This window comes from Oryx dammah, unplaced genomic scaffold (genome assembly GCF_014754425.2).
Source record: "Oryx dammah isolate SB20612 unplaced genomic scaffold, SCBI_Odam_1.1 HiC_scaffold_4, whole genome shotgun sequence".
Taxonomy (NCBI): Eukaryota; Metazoa; Chordata; class Mammalia; order Artiodactyla; family Bovidae; genus Oryx; species Oryx dammah.
In genome coordinates, this window is record NW_024070188.1 from 28318585 (window position 1) to 28340204 (window position 21620).

At 43.0% G+C, this 21620-nt stretch overlaps 1 protein-coding gene across 1 annotated transcript in view; it reads right to left on the bottom strand.

Moving 5' to 3' along the window:
* Window positions 1-21620, bottom strand: part of LOC120862521 — a 196948-nt gene that overhangs the window by 20293 nt on the left and 155035 nt on the right. The window contains exon 37 of the mRNA XM_040238532.1: window positions 10304-10413. Within this exon, the coding sequence (XP_040094466.1) occupies window positions 10304-10413 (110 nt within the window). The remainder of the gene's footprint in view (window positions 1-10303; window positions 10414-21620) is intronic.

Consider the following 21620-nt stretch of genomic DNA (forward strand, 5'->3'; position numbering starts at 1 on the left):
GAAAGGAAAGGGGCATCACTCACAACAGCTCCTCCAGGGCAGCGCCACCACACGATTGCTCACGGCACACGTTGCTTTGGCTCACAGACCCACTTCTGTTCATCCTCCATAGAAAAACATTGGTGTCAGCCTTGCAAGCTTCTCTTTCAGGTCTGGTCCTAACATCCGCAGGGTCAAGGATAACAGTACAAATGAGACATAAAGAACAGACCTATGGACACGGTTGGGTGGGGGGAGGGAAGGAGAGGGTGGGATGTATGGAGAGTAACACAGAAACATACATTACCATATATACAATAGATAGCCAATGGGAATTTGCTGTATGACTCAGGAAACACAAACCGGGGCTCAATAACAACCTAGAGGGTTGGGATGGGGAGGGAGGTGGGAGGGATGTTCAAGTGGGAGGGGACATAGGAAAACCTATGGCTGATTTCTGTTGATGTTTGGTAGAAACCAACACAATACTGTAAAGCAATTATTCTTCAATTTAAAAAAAAAAGTACAAATGGAGGCTCACATTCCAGATGTCTAAGTGTCTTAAATATTTAACAGTTATAAATCAAACTAACTGTTAAACTGAAAATGTTTAATTCTTCCACTTTGAAAAACAGACCTTCAAATGACTTGGGAGACCAGGTTTGATTTTATCATTCTTGGACAACCCTGAGTTCAGTGCTGAGATATGGTTACTTGGGGGAGAAGTAGGCCTCAACGCATAGTTTACAGTTTGACCCTCATCGCTCCCTACCTTTGCCCGCACATCACACTGTGGGACGGGTTGGGGGGAGGGTTGTATATGTGTAAGCAGACACCCCAGCTGTCCCTGCCCTTGCATAGCTGTCGTCGTCTATGCCACTGGCCAGACTGTGCATACAGGTGGTGAGGTCCACTCTCTCTCTGGGAAGGATGATCTGGGGACCAGGCCCCGGATTCAGGGCATCCCAGGGCCCCAGGTGTCTGGAGCATGGTCCAAAAGGGAAGCCAGGGATCTGAGTGGGTGCATCCCCTTGGCTATGAGGATTTCCTGTGGGGAACAGTGGGGCTGGAGCAGAGCCAGAGGGGCCTCTGAAGTGGGCCATCTGACAGGACCTCCTCTTGCCTTGGTCAAAGGGCCATAGTGCTCACTCTCTCGGCTGTCCCGTTTCTTCCCTTTCAACATCTTTTTAAAGAAATGGCCATTAAGGAACAGAGGAAAAGTCTACCCCTCCAAGGCAGACTTAGTCTTAGGTTCCAAGAGAAATGGGAGCCAATATGTGGGCAGCAGGGCGGAACTACCTTACCAGCACCTGCATGTCCACGGGAGTGCTCGTGTCTCTGCATGTCTGTATCAGCCAGTGTGTCTGTCCATTTGTGTGTGTGTCTGTATTCACAAGTCCATGTCTTTGTGTGTCTGTACCTCTCTGTGTATGTTTCCACCTGTGAGTATCCATATAGGTCTCTATGTGTCTGTATGTGTCCCTCTACACGTATTAGTAAGTGTGTTCGTGTGTGTGGGGCCCACTCCAAGATTCAGCCTGCTCACTTTATGCAATGACTACCCGTGACACCTCCAGTATCAGGCCAGCTCTAGGCTCCCAGGAAGTCTGCTGTAGATACTAGGTTCCCTTCCAGCCTGGGGTGGTTCCCCTGGCTCTGATTTGATTATCCTGGTGACACCGTCCCATCAGTGCAACCTCCATGCCATTGACCTCCAGAGAGAGCAGAGATAGGCTTTGCCAGCTGAGTTGTTCAGGCAAATTAACAGAGGTGGCGCATAGTGATAAAACCCAGTATTGACGGAATGAGGAGAACGGTTTCCTCATCACTGCTGATGGGAGGGGAAATCAGCAAGGTATTCTGGAGGGTGGACTAGCAGTGTCTATGAAAAGATTTTAAAATATTCATGCTCTGTGACCTATCAATGCCTCTTCTAGGAATTTATCTTTAGAGAATGATAAAAGTTATATACAAAAATATATGTTAACAGATGTTCTGTATAGTAGTCCTTTCAACAGAAAAGAAAATTTAGGAAACAACCTAAAGTGCTTAATAATGGAAAACAGGTTGAATGTGCTTATTCATCTATACAGGGAAATACTAAACAGCCACCAATAACTGTGCTGTGGGTGTATGTTTATTGACAAGGAAACATATTTATAGCATATAGTCAAGTACATCATAACAGAAAGGCATATAGAATAATCTTATTTTGTTTACTGCTAAGTCGCTTCAGTCGTGTCCAACTCTGTGCGACCGATAGACGGCACTCCACCAGGCTCCCCCGTCCCTGGGATTTTCCAGGCAAGAACACTGGAGTGGGTTGCCATTTCCTTCTCCAATGCATGAAAGTGAAAAGTGAAAGTGAAGTCGCTCAGTCATGTCCGACTCTTTGCGACCCCATGGACTGCAGCCTACCAGGCTCCTCCGCCCATGAGATTTTCCAGGCAAGGGTACTGGAGTGGGTTGCCACTGCCTTAAAAAGTTACAAATAAAGCTTGGAAGGAAAGGCACCAAAATAACAATAGTGGTTATCAATGAGGGTAAGCTAATGAGTGTATTTTCTAATACATATTTCTATTTTCTAATATACTCACAAAATGTATATATAATTAAAATAATTAGATATAAAATATATGTATTAATAAAACATATACTAATTAAAAAATAGCAAAGCTTTGGTAAAAGTTATCAACTGCAGCAACTTGGCAGGAATGCACTCAAGACACACAGAATGGAATGTCTTGGAGGATTTAATGAGCTGGAGCCAGGCAGTCAGGGGTGGTTCTCAGCCTCCCTCCCTCACTCTCCAGGGCCTCCTCAAGGGGGTCCCTCAGCTGAAGGGGGTGAGGGCAATTCATTCTGCCCCTGGCAAGTGAACAGTAGGACAGCCAGAGTCAGCTGCTGCCTCCAAGGCAAGGACACCAAGATTCCATCCCCTGGACCTTGTCTTCTTTATGGTGACAGGGCCAAGGCTACGTGAATTAGCATCCACAAAGGAAACATTTCTTGGACTGAGTACAATGAAAGCCTGAAGCTTTGAGAAGTCATGAGACTGCACTGGAGGCCAGCAGGGTGTGGCCAGTGACCTCAGCCAGGTGGGTGGAGCCCAGTGCTTGGAGTCAGCCGCAACTGACTCACACCTCTCTGCCCTGGGCGGCAGTGCCAGTGTGCCAACAGGGCCTCCACAGCTCTCCACTAACTCTCCATAACCACTGCAGATAAAGGATCCCAAACAAACAGAAACGCAGGCTCAAACCACCATGGCCCTCTGCCATCCTCTCTTAGCCAGCATGCTATTTGAACCAGCCCAGGTTAAGGAAGCCTTGGGTGAGTCCGTGTTATACAAAAAAAGTGAGAATAGCCAGGACTCCCCGGAGCATCTCCAGAGGCCAGAAAAATTGTGTTGCTTCCTTCCCTGCAATGGCTCAACTGAGGCCTTACGAGCCTGGGCTGAAAGATCAGCTCAAAGGGATGGCACACAGAGGGAGAGTGTGCAGGCAGGGAGAGAGGTAAGGGCCCAGCCAGGGCATCTTCAGTGGGCACTTGGAATGTGGACCATGTGTGAGCGGGGCAGACAGGCAGCCATGGCTGACAGGTGACAGAGAGGTACAGGGAGACCCCCAGTTCCCAGCAGTCCCTCTCTGCACATGGTCTTTGCTTTTGCAGATGGTGCCTGGCCTCCCAGAGCATCAGTGGAGCCACCAGAGAAACATCTATTATGGGGCTGGAGCCTACATGCTTCTCTTGGCACAGTCCTTCTATGAGGTCTCAGAGCAATTTGCTTCTCAAAAGTTGTTCTGCAACTCATCCCTGCCTTCCTTGGTCACTAAGAGCTCAATGTCAAAGTGCAGCACCAAGGGCCTTCATCTGCCAACTTCCCCTCCAAGGCAGGCCCCTGGGTTCCATAAGAACCAGAGTGATGACCGTTGGCCTGGTGCCCTCCAGGTGTCACCAACACTTAAACCTGAACTGTGTCAGATGGCATCGGCTGGAAAAGCATCACAGTGTCCCATGAATTCTTCTGGAGACCCAGCCTGGGTGAAGGATGGCAGGTGCCAGGCCTTGTTATGGCCAAAGTCGCTGCTGGAACAAACTGTGCTTCTGTAACTGTGCTTCTCATAGCAATCCATCTAACATCAGGCACACACATAGTGTTTTGATGATATTTCTAAAACCTACCTCTGCTGACAAAATGCTTCAGTGACTTCCCACTGACTGTGGGATGAAATCCAAACTCATAAGGCTTACACACAAGGCCATTCAGCATCTGGCCCTGCTTACTTTTACAACGTCCTCCTCTGAACTCTGCTAGAACCCCCTTCCTAGATTGTTGCCTTCCCTCCCCTGCCCTTTTTCATCTGGCCAATCCTGATTTATGCTTTATAACTTGGCTCAAACAATATCTCCTCCAGGAATTCCTCCCGGACTACTTCCCACCCCTCCTCCCGCTAGCTAGGTTGTGTTTCCCTTTCTCTAAGCTAACACAGCACCCTATTTGTGTATTTATCAAAGTGCCTAATGTGAAGTACCTTTTCTGGGTATCACTGGTTCACCTAACTTTTTCTATGAGTTCTTTCAGGGCAAGGACTGTGCTCTGTACATTTGTATCTATAATAAACTGCTTGAGAAAAAAGGAGATCCATAAACACTTGCTGAATGAGGGAATGACTTCCAGTATATGAATGAAAATGGTTCTGAAATCCACAAAATAGACTATTTCAGTTCTGATTTCCAAAAAAAAGGTCAGTCTCTAACTTCAGGCCAGTGTGTTTGGCATAAAATTTGGCCAATATATTAGAACTGATTGTGAAAGTCTGGTGTTCTAGAATTTGGAGAAGGAAGCAAAAATCACGAGATACTAACATGGGTTCAAGATAGTCAGATCAGATTAATCTTTTCCCTGAGGAAATACAGCAGATGCAATGTATCTGGGTTTCGGCAGGACATCTGAGAAGGTTTCTCATGATGTCCTTTTGGACAAATGGAGAACATGAACTGAGTGACAGGACAATCAAATGAGCTTCTGGTCAGTGCAAGACTGTGCCCAAAGCAACTGTTCAGTGTGGAGGGGACCCAGAGTGGGTAGCACTGCTTTGGGACCCATCTGTCATACCTTATTATTAGAAGCTTCAATGAGGATACTGAGGGTAAGCTGCTGTGAACCCGGGAGGGTGACAGAGTATGCTAGATGATAAATCCAGATTTTTAAAGATTTCAAGAGGTTCAAAGAGTGAACCAGGCTGAAAAAGAACAAGACTAATAATGTGGCAGCATCAGGATGCCTGAAGGCCTTGTGTGGGCTTCAGGTGGCTATTAGCCTAATGAGTCACCTATGACAAAATCCAGCACACTCATGGGCGCTAATCAAAGCACAGCACCCAGGACAAGGACACTCTAGACTGGTCAGACAGCCATGAAATTAGAGGAGCCTGACCAGGAGGGTGGGGCACTCCTATAGACAGATTGTAGGAAAGGAGGCTGGTGTAGTCTGAAGGAAGGAAGGAAGGTGGGCCTTGGATTTTCCTTGCACACTAGTGTGGTCTGCTCTGCACAGGGGCACCCAGGCCAGGTGACCATGATGCCTCCTTCATTTACATGTCTGTGTCCCTGATATAGGCTGCACTGCCCACAGAAAGGGGTAACAATTTGTTGCCCACCACCCAGAGAAACACCTGTTTGGGTGTGTCCTCCTGGAGCCCATCCCACTTGTAATTTTACAGAAGATTCACACGGGCTAGCAATGGCACCAACTGAGCTTCTCTGACTGACTTGCCCTCAGATATTTAAAGGCTTGTTGTGATGGGTTAGAACCATGATTTGTGGTATCCCAAGGACAAGAACTAGGATCCATGGTGGAGATGGTGGGGAGGCCAAATTCAGCTCAGTAAGAGCTGCCAGAAACAGGAGCTGCCAGGAATGGGCGGTGGGGGGTGACACTGAAAGAGAGTGGACTCTCTGACACTACAGATGATCCAGAAGAGTCTTGAGGCCCACCAAGCACAGATTTTGGAGAGACCTAACATCCTGGACAACCGTCAGCTGGTACCAGCCTCATCAGTGCACCCTGAGTTTCAGCTGTGCCTGATGTGGGCTTGCCCTGTTTATTAACACCCATATTTCTTCCTAGAAGATCCTGTCTTCAATGTTGGGGTGAAGTATATAGATAAAGGACAAGAAGATCTTAAGCCACACACTTTTTTTTGCTTTTGTCATGGTAAAATATACATGCGATTTGCCGTTTTAGCCATTTTTAGTGTAAAGTTCAGTGGCATTAAATACATTCACACCGTTGTGTGATCAATCTCTAGAACTCTTTTCATGTTGCAAAACTGAAACCCTATACATTGACAAATGCCATTCTACTTTCTGTCTCTTTGAATCTGACTACATTAGATACCTCGCATAAATGGAATCACACAGCATTTACGTTTCTGTGATTGGCTTTTTTCACTTAATAGAATGTTTTCCATGATGAAGCATGTGTAAGAATTTCCTTTCCTTTAAGGAAAGTCATATAATTTTTTGATTCAAACATTTTTCTGCACATACCCCACTTTAATCACCTCTGTATCTCTCATTGAGAACCACTGAACTGCAGAGACCCAGGAGGAAACACTTTACCCCCTCATCAGAATACATAGTATTACACTGGGTATAATGGAAAGCTTAAAACAAATACATTTAAATCACATGTGAATTCTGAGGAAGCATGTGCCTCTAACCAACCTTGTAAATTCTCTACCTTACAAGTAAGAACTAAAATGCTTATTATAAAATTATGGAGAATATTTGAAGAGTTTCAGTTCAGTTCACTCACTCAGTTGTGTCCAACTCTTTGCGACCCCATGAATCGCAGCACGCAAGGCCTCCCTGTTCATCACCAACTCCCAGAGTTCACCCAAACTCATGCCCATCGAGTCAGTGATGCCATCCAGCCATCTCATCCTCTGTCGTCCCCTTCTCCTCCCAGCATCAGGGTCTTTTCCAATGAGTCAACTCTTCGCATGAGGTGGCCAAAGTATCGAAGTTTCAGCTTCAGGATCAGTCCTTCCAATGAACACCCAGGACTGATCTCCTTTAGGATGGACTGGTTGGATCTCCTTGCAATCCAAGGGACTCTCAAGAGTCTTCTCCAACACCACAGTTCAAAAGCATCAATTCTTTGGTGCTCAGCTTTCTTCACAGTCCAACTCTCACATCCATACATGACCACAGGAAAATCCATAGCCTTGACTAGATGGACCTTTGTTGGCAAAGTAATGTCTCTGCTTTTCAACATGCTATCTAGGTTTGCCATAACTTTCCTTCCAAGGAGTAAGCGTCTTTTAATTTCATGGCTGCAATCACCATCTGCAGTGATTCTGGAGCCCCCCAAAATACAGTCTGACACTGTTTCCACTGTTTCCCCATCTGTTTCCCATGAAGCGATGGGACCAGAGGCCATGATCTTAGTTTTCTGAATGTTGAGCTTTAAGCCAACTTTTTCACTCTCCTCTTTCACTTTCATCAAGAGGCTCTTTAGTTCCTCTTCACTTTCTGCCATAAGGGTGTTGTCATCTGCATATCTGAGGTTATTGATATTTCTCTCGGCAATCTTGATTCCAGCGTGTGCTTCTTCCAGTCCAGTGTTTCTCATGATGTACTCTGCATAGAAGTTAAATAAGCAGGGTGACAACATACAGCCTTGACATACTCCTTTTCCTATTTGGAACCAGTCTCTTGTTCCATGTCCAGTTCTAACTGTTGCTTCCTGACCTGCATATAGGTTTCTCAAGAGGCAGGTCAGGTGGTCTGGTATTCCCATCTCTTTCAGAATTTTCCACAGTTTATTGTGATCCACACACTCAAAGGCTTTGGCATAGTCAATAAAACAGAAATAGATGTTTTCCTGGAACTCTCCTGCTTTTTCGATGATCCAGTGGATGTTGGCAATTTGATCTCTGGTTCCTCTGCCTTTTCTAAAACCAGCTTGAACATCAGGAAGTTCACGGTTCACGTATTGCTGAAGCCTGGCTTGGAGAATTTTGAGCATTACTTTTCTAGCATGTGAGAGGAGTGCAATTTTGTGGTAGTTTGAGCATTCTTTTGCATTGCCTTTCTTTGGGATTGGAATGAAAACTGACCTTTTCCAGTCCTGTGGCCACTGCTGAGTTTTCCAAACTTGCTGGCATATTGAGTGCAGCACTTTCACAGCATCCTCTTTCAGGATTTGAAATAGCTCAACTGGAATTCCAATAGCTCCACTAGCTTTGTTTGTAGCGATGCTTCCTAAGGCCCACTTGACTTCACATTCCAGGATGTCTGGCTCTAGGTGAGTGATCACACCATCATGATTATCTGGGTCATGAAGATCTTTTTTGTACAGTTCTTCTGTGTATTCTTGCCACCTCTTCTTAATATCTTCTGCTTCTATTAGGTCCATACCATTTCTGTCCTTTATCGAGCCCATCTTTGCATGAAATGTTCCCTTGGTATCTCTAATTTTCTTGAAGAGATCTCTAGTCTTTCCCATTCTGGTGTTTTCCTCTATTTCTTTGCATTGATTGCTGAGGAAGGCTTTCTTATCTCTCCTTGCTATCCTTTGGAACTCTGCATTCAAATGGGAATATCTTTCCTTTTCTCCTTTGTTTTTTACTTCTCTTCTTTTCACCGCTATTTGTAAGACCTCCTCAGACAGCCATTTTGCTTTTTTGCATTTCTTTTCCATAGGGATGGTCTTGATCCCTGTCTCCTGTACAATGTCATGAACCTCTGTCCATAGTTCATCAGCCACTCTGTCTATCAGATCTAGTCCCTTAAATCTATTACTCACTTCCACTGTATAATCATAAGGGATTTGATTTAGGTCATACCTGAATGGTCTAGTGGTTTTCCCTACTTTCTTCAATTTAAGTCTGAATTTGGCAATAAGGAGTTCATGATCTGAGCCACAGTCAGTTCCCGGTCTTGTTTTCACTGACTGTATAGAGCTTCTCCATTTTTGGCTGCAAAGAATGTGATCAATCTGATTTCGGTATTGACCTTCTGGTGATGTCCATGTGTAGAATCTTCTCTTGTGTTGTTGGAAGAGGGTGTTTGCTATGACCAGTGTGTTCTCTTGATAAAACTCTATTAGCCTTGCCCTGCTTTATTCTGTACTCCAAGGCCAAATTTGCCTGTTACCCCAGGTGTTTCTTGACTTCCTACTTTTGCATTCCAGTCCCCTATAATGAAAAGGACATCTTTTTTGGGTGTTAGTTCTAAAAGGTCTTGTAGGTCTTCACAGAGCCGTTCAACTTCAGCTTCTTTAGCATTACTGGTTGGGGCATAGGCTTGGATTACTGAGATATTGAATGGTTTGCCTTTGAAACAAACAGAGATCATTCTGTCATTTTTGATATTACATCCAAGTACTGCATTTCGGATTCTTTCGTTTACCATAATGGCTACTCCATTTCTTCTAAGGGATTCCTGCCCACAGTAGTAGATATAATGGTGATAAATGTGGAGAAAATGTTTCAAAAAACTAAGCACATTTTGCTAAGGCAGGGTTTAAAAATGATTGAATTTCAAAGGAAACTAGATTCATAGCTACTTACTGCACTTTGGTGTAATTTGTTAAAGATCCTAAAAACTCTGTTATGGCCAAATATCCACATATATACTCCTATCCTGCCCTTTCAGTAGATTCTTTTGATTTAGAAATGTACTTTCTGTCAATAGTAAACAGTTCAAAACTCCAAGGACCATATGTATGACTGTTCTATGTATTAACTGTATATTATTGTTATATATATATTATATAGAGTTGTTATGAATTCAAATACCAATAAATACATACAAATTATTGATACTGGCTTCCTTTCGGAGCGGAAACTGGAGATGATAGAGTGGAGGATGCATGAAAATGTTACCTTTTGGAACTGTTGTTTTTTTCATGTTGTTCATTTAAAAATGTTTTCTAGGTAGTGTTTTCATAGGCTATTTTGTTTTTTCTCTTAAATTTTTTATACTAAAAAATCAACAACAGGAAATGTTGCTAAAAATAACTCATCCATAAATAAGCTCCAAGGTTATGTTAAAAATTGGCCAAATCTGAAATTAGCCAACATGCATATTATAATTACTCTCCCATCTTAGTTAAAAATCAGTCTTTTTCCAAAATTAAAATTGTAACATGTTATTTCTACTTTGAGTTCAGGCTCAGTTCTCATATCTTCACTTTAGGGGAGTAAGAGAAGCATTAGGAGATGTATTGAAAAGAAAGTCTTTCTCATTTGGGTTTGTTTTTTTAAAAAAAAAAGCAAACGACACTCTATAATGACTAATTTTCACCTCATACCTCTAATCCACCATCCTGGTAATTCTCCAGTAATCTCTGTACAAAATTTTCAACTATTTGCGGTCTGATAATTGAAAAGTTTTCTTCCATGACTTGGTGTTTCCAAAGGTCTAGGGAAAGAAACACCAATAATAGTATCAGGAAACATTGAGCAACTATTAATAGTTACAAGTTGGCGACTGTCCAAGACACAACACAAGGTGTCATTTCCAAATACACAAAAACTAACAGGTGAGGGAGGGGAGGTGGTGGCTGAGGATTCAGGATCCTCCAGAATATGGGAATAAGGATGATCTGTAACAAGATTCCTAAGAAAAGATTTGGAAAACACCTCTGAAGCCCAGTGGACAATATTTTGTTACCATAATTGTTGACCTTATATGACATCTGTTTTCATAAATTCCCTACATGTAACTGAACAATTATTTTGATCTAACACAACTATCAGAAATAAATGAAGAGCTATTATGTTTATCTATTTATCTATTTAAGTGTTACAAATTCAAGTAAGTTGAATACAGAGTTAATTTTAAAAGGTCAGGAAATTCAAAAGAAAGAAGAGTCACAGATTAGAAATGTAGAGAGCTGCAGAATATGAACTTTAGCTCCTGTACTGAAGCAGCAACAAGGCTGACACACATGTGATAAATGAAAAAGTGAAAGTCACTCAGTTGTGTCTGACTCTTTGCAACCCCATGGACTATATAGTCCATGAAATTCTCCAGGCTAGAATACTGGAGTGGGTAGCCTTTCCCTTCTCCAGGGGAATCTTTCCAACCCAGGAATCAAACCCAGGTCTCCCGCATTGCAGGTGGATTCTTTACCAGCTGAGCCATGAAGGAAGGATGTGATAAGGCATATACACAATTATTGACTAGCATTGTTTAGGACATCAAAAACTTAGAAACTACACACAAACCATGGTATATCCTTCCAATGGGACAGTATGCAACTGTAAAAACAGAGAAGAATTTCTCCATGTACTAATGTGAAAAGAATATTCATAGATAGTTAAGTGGAAAATGCAAGGTGTATAACAGTGGATATAAAATCCTGTCTTTTATAAGATACAGTAAATACAATAAAGGGAGAGGCCATCCCCTCAAGCCTATTCAAAGTCATTGCTCCAAAAATTTGGCTTTCTCTGATATCATCATTTCTCCTGTTTCCCTGGATCCTTCACAACAGCACACATTCTTTCTTCAACCTCATAAAAATCTTCCACTTGACCCCATTTCCCATATCAGCCTTTGCTTCATTCCTTTGCTCCTTTCTCAGCAAAACTCTCAAAAAGAGATGTCTACACTTATTGTCTGTGACTTCTTTCAAAATCCTTCTTAGACCCACTCACCCAGCTGTTACCTTCACCATTCCACTGAAAGTGATTCTGTCATAAATACCAGTGACCTCAACATGGCTAAAACCACTGTTTTTACTTGACTTCCAGTAACATTTCACACAATTTTCCACTTCCTCTTGCTTGAGAAACTTCCACCACCAAACGTTGGGGGACCACTCTGTCCTAGTTTTCCTCTACCTCACTGTTTCTTGTAGGCTCCTTTTTCTGGTTCTCCTTCTACCCACCAGCCCCACCCAGCTCTTAACATTAGAGTGTCCTAGGACTCAGCCCTTGGTTTGCCTTTATTTTTGTTTCTATCTATACTCATCCCCTTGACTATTTCATCTAGCATCATGGCTATCTATATGCTGACAACTCTCAAATTTAGATCAAATGCCCACTTGGCATCTCTTCTTGCATGTCTGAAAGGCATTTCAAACTTCACTTGTGCATAATTAAACTTCTGATCTTCCCTCCCTAATTTGCCATCTCAGCAGATGGCAATTCAGTTTTCCCAAATGCTCAGGTCAAAAATCTTGGAGTCATCATGGACTCTTCTCTTTTCTCCAAACCTTATACCCAATCCATCAATGACTTCAAAAATATGCCCCAAATCTTACCACTTAATACTTCCACTGCTTCTAACTTTGATTCACCATCTTCTCTTGCTTGGATTCATAATGCAATAGCCTCAAAACCAACCTCTCCCTTCTTCAGCCTTTTCTTTCCAACATAGCAGCCAGGGAAATTCTATTCAAAAATAAGTCAGATCATGCCACTCAAATTCTGGGACAGGCTCCCCATCACATTCAGAGTAAACACTGAAGTCCTCACAAGAGCCTACATGATATTGCCCTTTCATCTTTCCTCTCTGACATCCCCTACTGCTCTCCTTCACTCTCTCCACTGCAGCTACACTTGGGTCTTTGCTGTTCCGTAAACATGACAGGTATGCTCTGCTTCAGGGCTCTGTATGGATTGTCTTTCTGTCTGCAATGCTCTTCCTCCAGATACCTGCATAGCTAACTCCTTCACCTTCTTCAATTTGGCTCAAAATGTCACTTTCTCAGTAAAGTCTATCCTGACCTCCCTATTTAAAATGACAGTGTGTCCCTTCAAACCACCACACCACCATCCTCCTCACTCCACTATTTTCTTATTTCTTATGTCCCTTGATTATTGTCTGTCTATCCCCTACAAGATGATAAATTCCATGAGAATAAGGATTTTTGCTCCATGAACTTTATTTAGTTAGGATGTACAACAGTCCTCCCTTATTCATGGTTTTGCTTTCTGCAGTTTTAGTTGCCTGTGGTCAACTGCAGTCTGCAAATACTAGATGGAAAATTGCAGAAATAAACAACTCATACATTTTAAATTGAGCACTGTTTTGAGTATCACAGTGAAATCTTGTGCCATTCAGCTAAGTTCTGCCCCACCTGGGATCCACAACCACTAACATAGTCTTCTCCTGGCATCAAAGCATGGACATCACAACGGCCGTATGATCCAGGATCACCCAAAGCAGATGATCCCCCTTCTGACCTATCATCGAAGCTCAATGGAAGCCTGAAGAGTGTTAAATCACAGTGCCGACGTCACTTTCTCTCGTCACATAGGCATTTCATCATTTCATATCATTACACAAAGAAGGGTGAGAACGGTACACTATTTTGGGAGAGACTACATTCATATAACTTTTATTACAATATATTGTAATTTTTCAATTTTATTATTACGACTTCCCTGGTGGCTCAGATGGCAAAGTGTCTGCCTACAATGCAGGAGACCTTAATTTCTTATTGTGCTAAACCTACAAATTAAACTTTACCACAGGTATGTATGTATAGAAAAAAACATAGCATACTATATATATATACATATATATAGTAAAGACACTATATTTACTGTAGTACAAATATGTATATATATTGGAGCAGGCAATGGCAACCATGGGCTCAGATGGTAAAAAATCCGCCTGCAATGTGGGAGACCTGGGTTCAATCCCTGGGTTGGGAAGATCCCCTGGAGGAGGGAATGGCAACCCACTCCAGTATTCTGGCCTGGAGAATTTCATGGATAGAGTCCATGCGGTCGCAAAGAGTTGGATATGACTTTCACTTCACTTTATTAATTTCTTACTGTGCTTAACTTATAAATTGAACTTTATCATAGGTATGTATGTATATAAAAAATATACACTATGTTTACTATAGTATACAATGCATTGGAGCAGGCAATGGCAACCTACTCCTGTATCCTTGCCTGGAGAATGCTATGGACAGAGGAGCCTGGTGGGCTACAGTCCATGAGGACACAGAGAGTCGGGCATGACTGAAGCATCCGAGTATACATACGTGTGTGTGTCTAGGGTTTGGTACCATCTCCAGTTTCAGGCATCCTCTAGGGGTGTTCGAACATGTTTTCCACAGAAAAGGGGGGACTACTATATGCCCAAAACAGTGCTTAAAATATATAGCCTAGAAAATAGCAGGTGCTTAGGAAATAGGTTGGAGAAGGAAATGGCAACCCACTCCAGTGTTCTTGCCTGGAGAATCCCAGGGACAAGGGAGGCTGGTGGGCTGCCATCTATGGGGTCGCACAGAGTCGGACACGACTGAAGTGACTTAGCAGTAGCAGTAGCAGGAAATCGGTATTGAGTAAAAGGATGAATTAGTATATGTATAAAAAGCACTGAAAGGATACATTAAAAACTGAAAAAGATGATTACGTAGCGGTGGCAATGAACCTTCTAAATATATGTTTAGTCATTTTGAGTTTTGAACCAAGTGAATGCATTATATGTTAAAAAAAATAAAATCAAGTTAAATATATGACAGTGCTGTAACAATGAAGTATGTCAACACTCTAACTTCCATGTGGGAGAGCAAAGGTACCTGTGCACAGTAATTATGCTGGGTGGGGCCTATTTCCTTGTGCATGGTGCCCGGATAGTCTTTTTTTTTTTTAATTAAGGTATAATTAACCTACAACATTGTGTTAGTTCCAGGTTCAAACAGTGATTCAATATTTCTATAGATCATAAAATTATCACCACCATAAGTCTAGTTACTGTCTGTCACCATACACACTTATTACAATATTATGAACTATATTCCCTATGCTGTATATTTCATCCCTGTGACTCATTTATTTTTGCGACTGGAAGCTTGTACCTCTTAACTTCCCTCACCTATTCTCTCCTCTTCTCACTCCAGGGTAGTCTTGAAACTACGAGAGACCTATGGTGTCAGAGGTAGGAGCCAAGCCCCGTTCCTCCACTCCCTTTTCTGTTGGGGGTAGGACTGGCCCTCAGCAAGTGCACCCACAGGGCCTCTCCCTGCCTCCGGCTATTTCTAATTTTAGATGGGATTTCCTACTCATACTTCCATTTTTCTGACAGGAGACTCAGTACACACAAGAGAAAGCATCCAGCAAAATCCTCCCAGAAATGTGATATGACAGAGCAGGAAACTCTGGACCTTACATTTACTGTTATTTACTGGGGGTCCTGGTTTTCAAAATGGGATTCCACATTTCTTCTACAATTGGCTACTTTCCATCATAAACAAATAAATCTGATTTTGTTTTCTTTAGGATAATGAAAGTAAATAGACATATTGCCACTTTCCTAATATAGTTGAAGTAGGAAATCCAAAAGAATTAATGTTGTGACTAGAAGTTCATGCTTCTAAGAAGTTTAAGACTTTCATAAATCTAAACTTTGATAGGGCAGAGCTCATGTATGCTTCAGAAATTCTCAGATAAGGAAGTGTGTATAGGGTTTTTCTTCCAGGGTACTCTCCTGGCAGGTCACTGGCTCAGAGATAAGCCTGGCGAGTGGCTACACATTTCTAGTTTGGAGACCTTCCCCTGCCAAATTCCTACAAAGCTGGTTTGGGGTTTAGCTATGGGCTTAGCTGAGGAAGCAACCCCATGTCCAAGGACTGGCAGCTGTGCAGGCGCAGGAGGGCTGAGAGGAGCTACTGCACGTTCAAGGTCAGGAGGGGCGACTTGTCCAAGATAAGGAGCAGTGGCTGCACTTTGCTAGAACAGCCGTGAAGAGATACCCCACGTCCAAGGTAAGAGAAACCCAAGTAAGATGGAAGGTGTTGTGAGAGAGCATCAGAGGACAGACACACTGAAACCATAATCACAGAAAACTAGCTAATCTGATCACATGGACCACAGCCTTGTCTAAGTCAATGAAACTAAGGCATGCCCTGTGGGGCCACCCAAAACAGATGGGTCATGGTGGAGAGGTCTGACAGAATGTGGTATTCTTGCCTTGAGAACCCCATGAACAGTATGAAAAGGCAAAATGATAGGATACTGAAAGAGAAACTCCCCAAGTCGGTAAGTGCCCAATACGCTACTGGAGATAAGTGGAGAGATAACACCAGAAAGAATGAAGGGATGGAGCCAAAGCAAAAACAATACCCAGTTGTGGATGTGACTGGTGATAGAAGCAAGGTCCAATGCTGTAAAGAGCAATATTGCATCAGTTCAGTTCAGTTCAGTTCAGTCGCTCAGTCGTGTCCGACTCTGCAACCCCATGAATCGCAGCACACCAGGCCTCCCTGTTCATCACCATCTCCCGGAGTTCACTCAGACTCACGTCCATCGAGTCTGTGATGCCATCCAGCCATCTCATCATCTGTCGTCCCCTTCTCCTCCTGCCCCCAATCCCTCCCAGCATCAGAATCTTTTCCAATGAGTCAACTCTTTGCATGAGGTGGCCAAAGTACTGGAGTTTCAGCTTTAGCATCATTCCTTCCAAAGAAATCCCAGGGCTGATCTCCTTCCAATGGACTGGTTGGATCTCCTTGCAGTCCAAGGGACTCTCAAGAGTCTTCTCCAACACCACAGTTCAAAAGCATCAATTCTTCGGCACTCAGCCTTCTTCACAGTCCCACTCTCACATCCATACATGACCACTGGAAAAACCATAGCCTTGACTAGACGGACCTTAGTTGGCAAAGTAATGTCTCTGCTTTTGAATATACTATCTAGGTTGGTCATAACTTTTCTTCCAAGGAGTAAGCGTCTTTTAATCTCATGGCTGCAATCACCATCTGCAGTGATTTTGGAGCCCCCCAAAATACAGTCTGACACTGTTTCCCCTGTTTCCCCATCTATTTCCTATGAAGTGATGGGACCAGATGCCATGATCTTTGTTTTCTGAATGTTGAGCTTTAAGCCAACTTTTTCGCTCTCCTCTTTCACTTTCATCAAGAGGCTTTTTAGCTCCTCTTCACTTTCTGCCATAAGGGTGGTGTCATCTGCATATCTGAGGTTATTGATATTTCTCCCAGCAATCTTGATTCCAGCTTGTGCTTCTTCCAGTCCAGCGTTTCTCATGATGTACTCTGCATAGAAGTTAAATAAGCAGGGTGACAACATACAGCCTTGACGTACTCCTTTTCCTATTTGGAACCAGTCTGTTGTTCCATGTCCAGTTCTAACTGTTGCTTCCTGACCTGCATACAGATTTCTCAAGAGGCAGGTTAGGTGGTCTGGTATTCCCATCTCTTTCAGAATTTTCCATAGTTTATTGTGATCCACACAGTCAAAGGCTTTAGGAACCTGGAATGTGAGGTCCATGAATCAAGGCAAATTGGAAGTGGTCAAACAGGATATGGCAAGAGTGAATGTCGACATTCTAGGAATCAGTGAACTAAAATGGACTGGAATGGGTGAATTTAACTCAGATGACCATTATATCTACTGCTGTGGGCAGGAATCCCTTAGAAGAAATGGAGTAGCCATTATGGTAAACAAAAGAGTCCAAAATGCAGTACTTGGATGTAATCTCAGAAATGACAGAATGATCTGTTTGTTTCAAAGGCAAACCATTCAATATCTCAGTAATCCAAGCCTATGCCCCAACCAGTAATGCTAAAGAAGCTGAAGTTGAACGGTTCTGTGAAGACCTACAAGACCTTTTAGAACTAACACCCAAAAAAGATGTCCTTTTCATTATAGGGGACTGGAATGCAAAAGTAGGAAGTCAGGAAACACCTGGGGTAACAGGCAAATTTGGCTTAGGAGCACAAAATGAAGCAGGACAAAAGCTAATAGAGTTTTGCCAAGAGAACACATTGGTCATAGCAAACACCCTCTTCCAACAACACAAGAGAAGATTCTACACATGGATAACCAGATGGTCAACACTGAAATCAGATTGATCACATTCTTTGCAGCCAAAAATGGAGAAGCTCTATACAGTCAGTGAAAACAAGACCAGGAGCTGACTGTGGCTCAGACCACGAACTCCTTATTGCCAAATTCAGACTTAAATTGAAGAAAGTAGGGAAAACCACTAGACCATTCAGGTATGACCTAAATCAAATCCCTTATGATTATACAGTGGAAGTGAGTAATAGATTTAAGGGACTAGATCTGATAGACAGAGTAGCTGATGAACTATGGACAGAGGTTCGTGACACTGTACAGGAGACAGGGATCAAGACCATCCCCATGGAAAAGAAATGCAAAAAGCAAAATGGCTGTCTGAGGAGGTCTTACAAATAGCTGTGAAAAGAAGAGAAGTGAAAAACAAAGGAGAAAAGGAAAGATATTCCCATTTGAATGCAGAGTTCCAAAGAATAGCAAGGAGAGATAAGAAAGCCTTCCTCAGCAATCAATGCAAAGAAATAGAGGAAAACACCAGAATGGGAAAGACTAGAGATCTCTTCAAGAAAATTAGAGATACCAAGGGAACATTTCATGCAAAGATGGGCTCGATAAAGGACAGAAATGGTATGGACCTAACAGAAGCAGAAGATATTAAGAAGAGGTGGCAAGAATACACAGAAGAACTGTACAAAAAAGATCTTCATGACCCAGATAATCACGATGGTGTGATCACTCACCTAGAGCCAGACATCCTGGAATGCAAAGTCAAGTGGGCCTTAGGAAGCATCACTATGACCGAAGCTAGTGGAGGTGATGGAATTCCAGTTGAGCCATTTCAATCCTGAAAGAGGATGCTGTGAAAGTGCTGCACTCAATATGCCAGCAAGTTTGGAAAACTCAGCAGTGGCCACAGGACTGGAAAAGGTCAGTTTTCATTCCAATCCCAAAGAAAGGCAATGCAAAAGAATGCTCAAACTACCACAAAATTGCACTCCTCTCACACGCTAGAAAAGTAATGCTCAAAATTCTCCAAGCCAGGCTTCAGCAATACATGAACCGTGAACTTCCAGATGTTCAAGCTGGTTTTAGGAAAGGCAGAGGAACCAGAGATCAAATTGCCAACATCCACTGGATCATCAAAAAAGCAAGAGAGTTCCAGAAAAACATCTATTTCTGTTCTACTGACTATGCCAAAGCCTTTGAGTGTGTGGATCACAATAAACTGTGGAAAATTCTCAAAGAGATGGGAATACAAGACCACCTGACCTGCCTCTTGAGAAATCTGTATGCAGGTCAGGAAGCAACAGTTAGAACTGGACATGGAACAAGAGACTGGTTCCAAATAGGAAAAGGAGTATGTCAAGGCTGTATGTTGTCACCCTGCTTATTTAACTTCTATGCAGAGTACATCATGAGAAACGCTGGACTGGAAGAAGCACAAGCTGGAATCAAGATTGCTGGGAGAAATATCAATAACCTCAGATATGCAGATGACAACACCCTTATGGCAGAAAGTGAAGAGGAACTCAAAAGACTCTCGATGAAAGTGAAAGAGGAGTGAAAAAGTTGGCTTAAAGCTCAACATTCAGAAAACTAAGATCATGGCCTCTGGTCCCATCGCTTCATGGGAAAAAGTGGAAACAGTGTCAGACTGTATTTTGGGGGGCTCCAAAATCACTGCAGATGGTGACTGCAGCCATGAAATTAAAAGACGCTTACTCCTTGGAAGGAAAGTATGACCAACCTAGATAGTATATTCAAAAGCAGAGACTACTTTGCTGACTAAGGTCTGTCTAGTATAGGCTATGGTTTTTCCTGTGGTCATGTATGGATGTGAGAGTTGGACTGTGAGGAAAGCTGAACGCCAAAGAATTGATGCTTTTGAACTGTGGTGTTGGAGAAGATTCTTGAGAGTTCCTTGGACTGCAAGGAGATCCAACCAGTCCATCCTAAAGGAGATCAGTCCTGGGTGTTCATTGGAAGGACTGATCCTGAAGCTGAAACTTCGATACTTTGGCCCCCTCATGGGAAGAGTTGACTCATTGGAAAAGACCCTGATGCTGGGAGGGATTGGGGGCAGGAGGAGAAGGGGATGACAGAGGATGAGATCGTTGGATGGCATCACTGCCTCAGTGGACATGAGTTTGGGCAAACTCTGGGAGTTGGTGATGAACAGGGATGCCTGGCGTGCTGAGATTCGCAAGGAGCTGGACACGTCTGAGCGACTGAACTGAACTGTACTAGCTGAGGGGGAAATACTCTATTTATTAAAGGTTTGAGAAATCTTCCCAGCATGCTTCTTCCTCCTGAGTTCAAGTTCTGGCATGCATCTGCATCTGTGTGCAGGAGTCAGGGTGAGTAGAATTCATCCAAGAGAAGCACTTCCTGGCCAGGTGGTGTCCGTGGTCTCCAAATGTGTTTTATTTTTGGTGTGTGTGTGTGGCTATGGCTTCTCTAAGAAGAAATGTGGACGTGGGAGGGAGATAGTACACTGGGGGTTCAATTAGGGCTTTTTCTTCCCTTTTACTTTGTTCTCAGGTCATTTGACTGAAGGAAACTTTGACTTCCTGGTGGCAAAACCCACTTCCCTTCTCTTCTCTGAGCACCCCACCTGCCCGACCCCCATACAGCCCCCTTCTTCTAGGAAGGGCACCTTGATTTGGCAGCACTTCACTTCTCTAATTCCTGGAGAAGGAAATGGCATCCCACTCCAGTATTCTTGCCTGGAGAATCCCCTGCACAGAGAAGCCTGATGGGCTACAGTCCAAGGGGTCGCAAAGAGTCAGGCATGACTAAGCACACAGTACAGCACTTCTCTAACACCACCACAGACTCACTGTGCCTGAGCAGCCCCTGGCTCCTAAGCTAAGGCAGAACTGAAGGCACACAAGTGCCAACAATCAGCGTTGTTTTCTTGACCAGCAGGGTGATGGTGGTGGGGAGCAGGTAGGTTGAAAGCCTTATTGCTTCAAGCATACGTATGAATTCTGTACTCCTTTGTGTCTCAAAATGCTGCCCAGAACACTAGTTCTTTGAGTTGACGAAAGATATTCCCAAGGTCCTGTGGTCATATAAATTCAAAGAACATTTCATGCTCTCTCTGAAGATTCACAATACACAGGATAGTAAAGGCTCTGAGAAGGTCTGGAGTAAGAGGACCTTTCTAACATTATTTACTCTCAGTTTCCCAAACACTTTTAAAAAGCTAATAAAACCCTTACCTTCTTCCCTAACCCCTGCAAGTAGAAATCCTCCTGTCCAAGCCAATCAAGAGTAAGAGTTGGTTGGTCAATCATAAAAAGTCTGTTAAACTAGAGAATGCTTTAAAAATGACATGCACTATCTAAAAAATTTTAAATTAAAAATTCACAAATATACAAACATTTGTCAGTCTTCTAACATAGACTCTAGGCTTTTTCTTTGTATGCACCCACTCACTGGAATTCTGTACCATAAGTCATAATACAAGTGTGTGGTCTACAATTGTGTGTGTGTGTGTTTTGCTTTCTTTTTATGGAGATAAATTTTAAAGACCATGAAACAACCCAGATGCCTGATGCTTTGTTTTTTTAAAGAAGTTTTAGGTCCACAGAATAACTGGACAGTTCAGAGTTCCCACAAATCCCCTGCACCCTCACTCAAAACACACAGCCTACCTGACTATCAACATCCCATACCAATGGGTACACTTGCTACAACTGATGAATCTACATTGATACATCATTGTCATCCAAAGTCCACAGTGTACATTATGATTCACTCTTGTGAAACTATGGATTTGACAAATGTATAATAGCATGTATCCACTATTATAGTATCATACAGAATAGTTTCATGGCC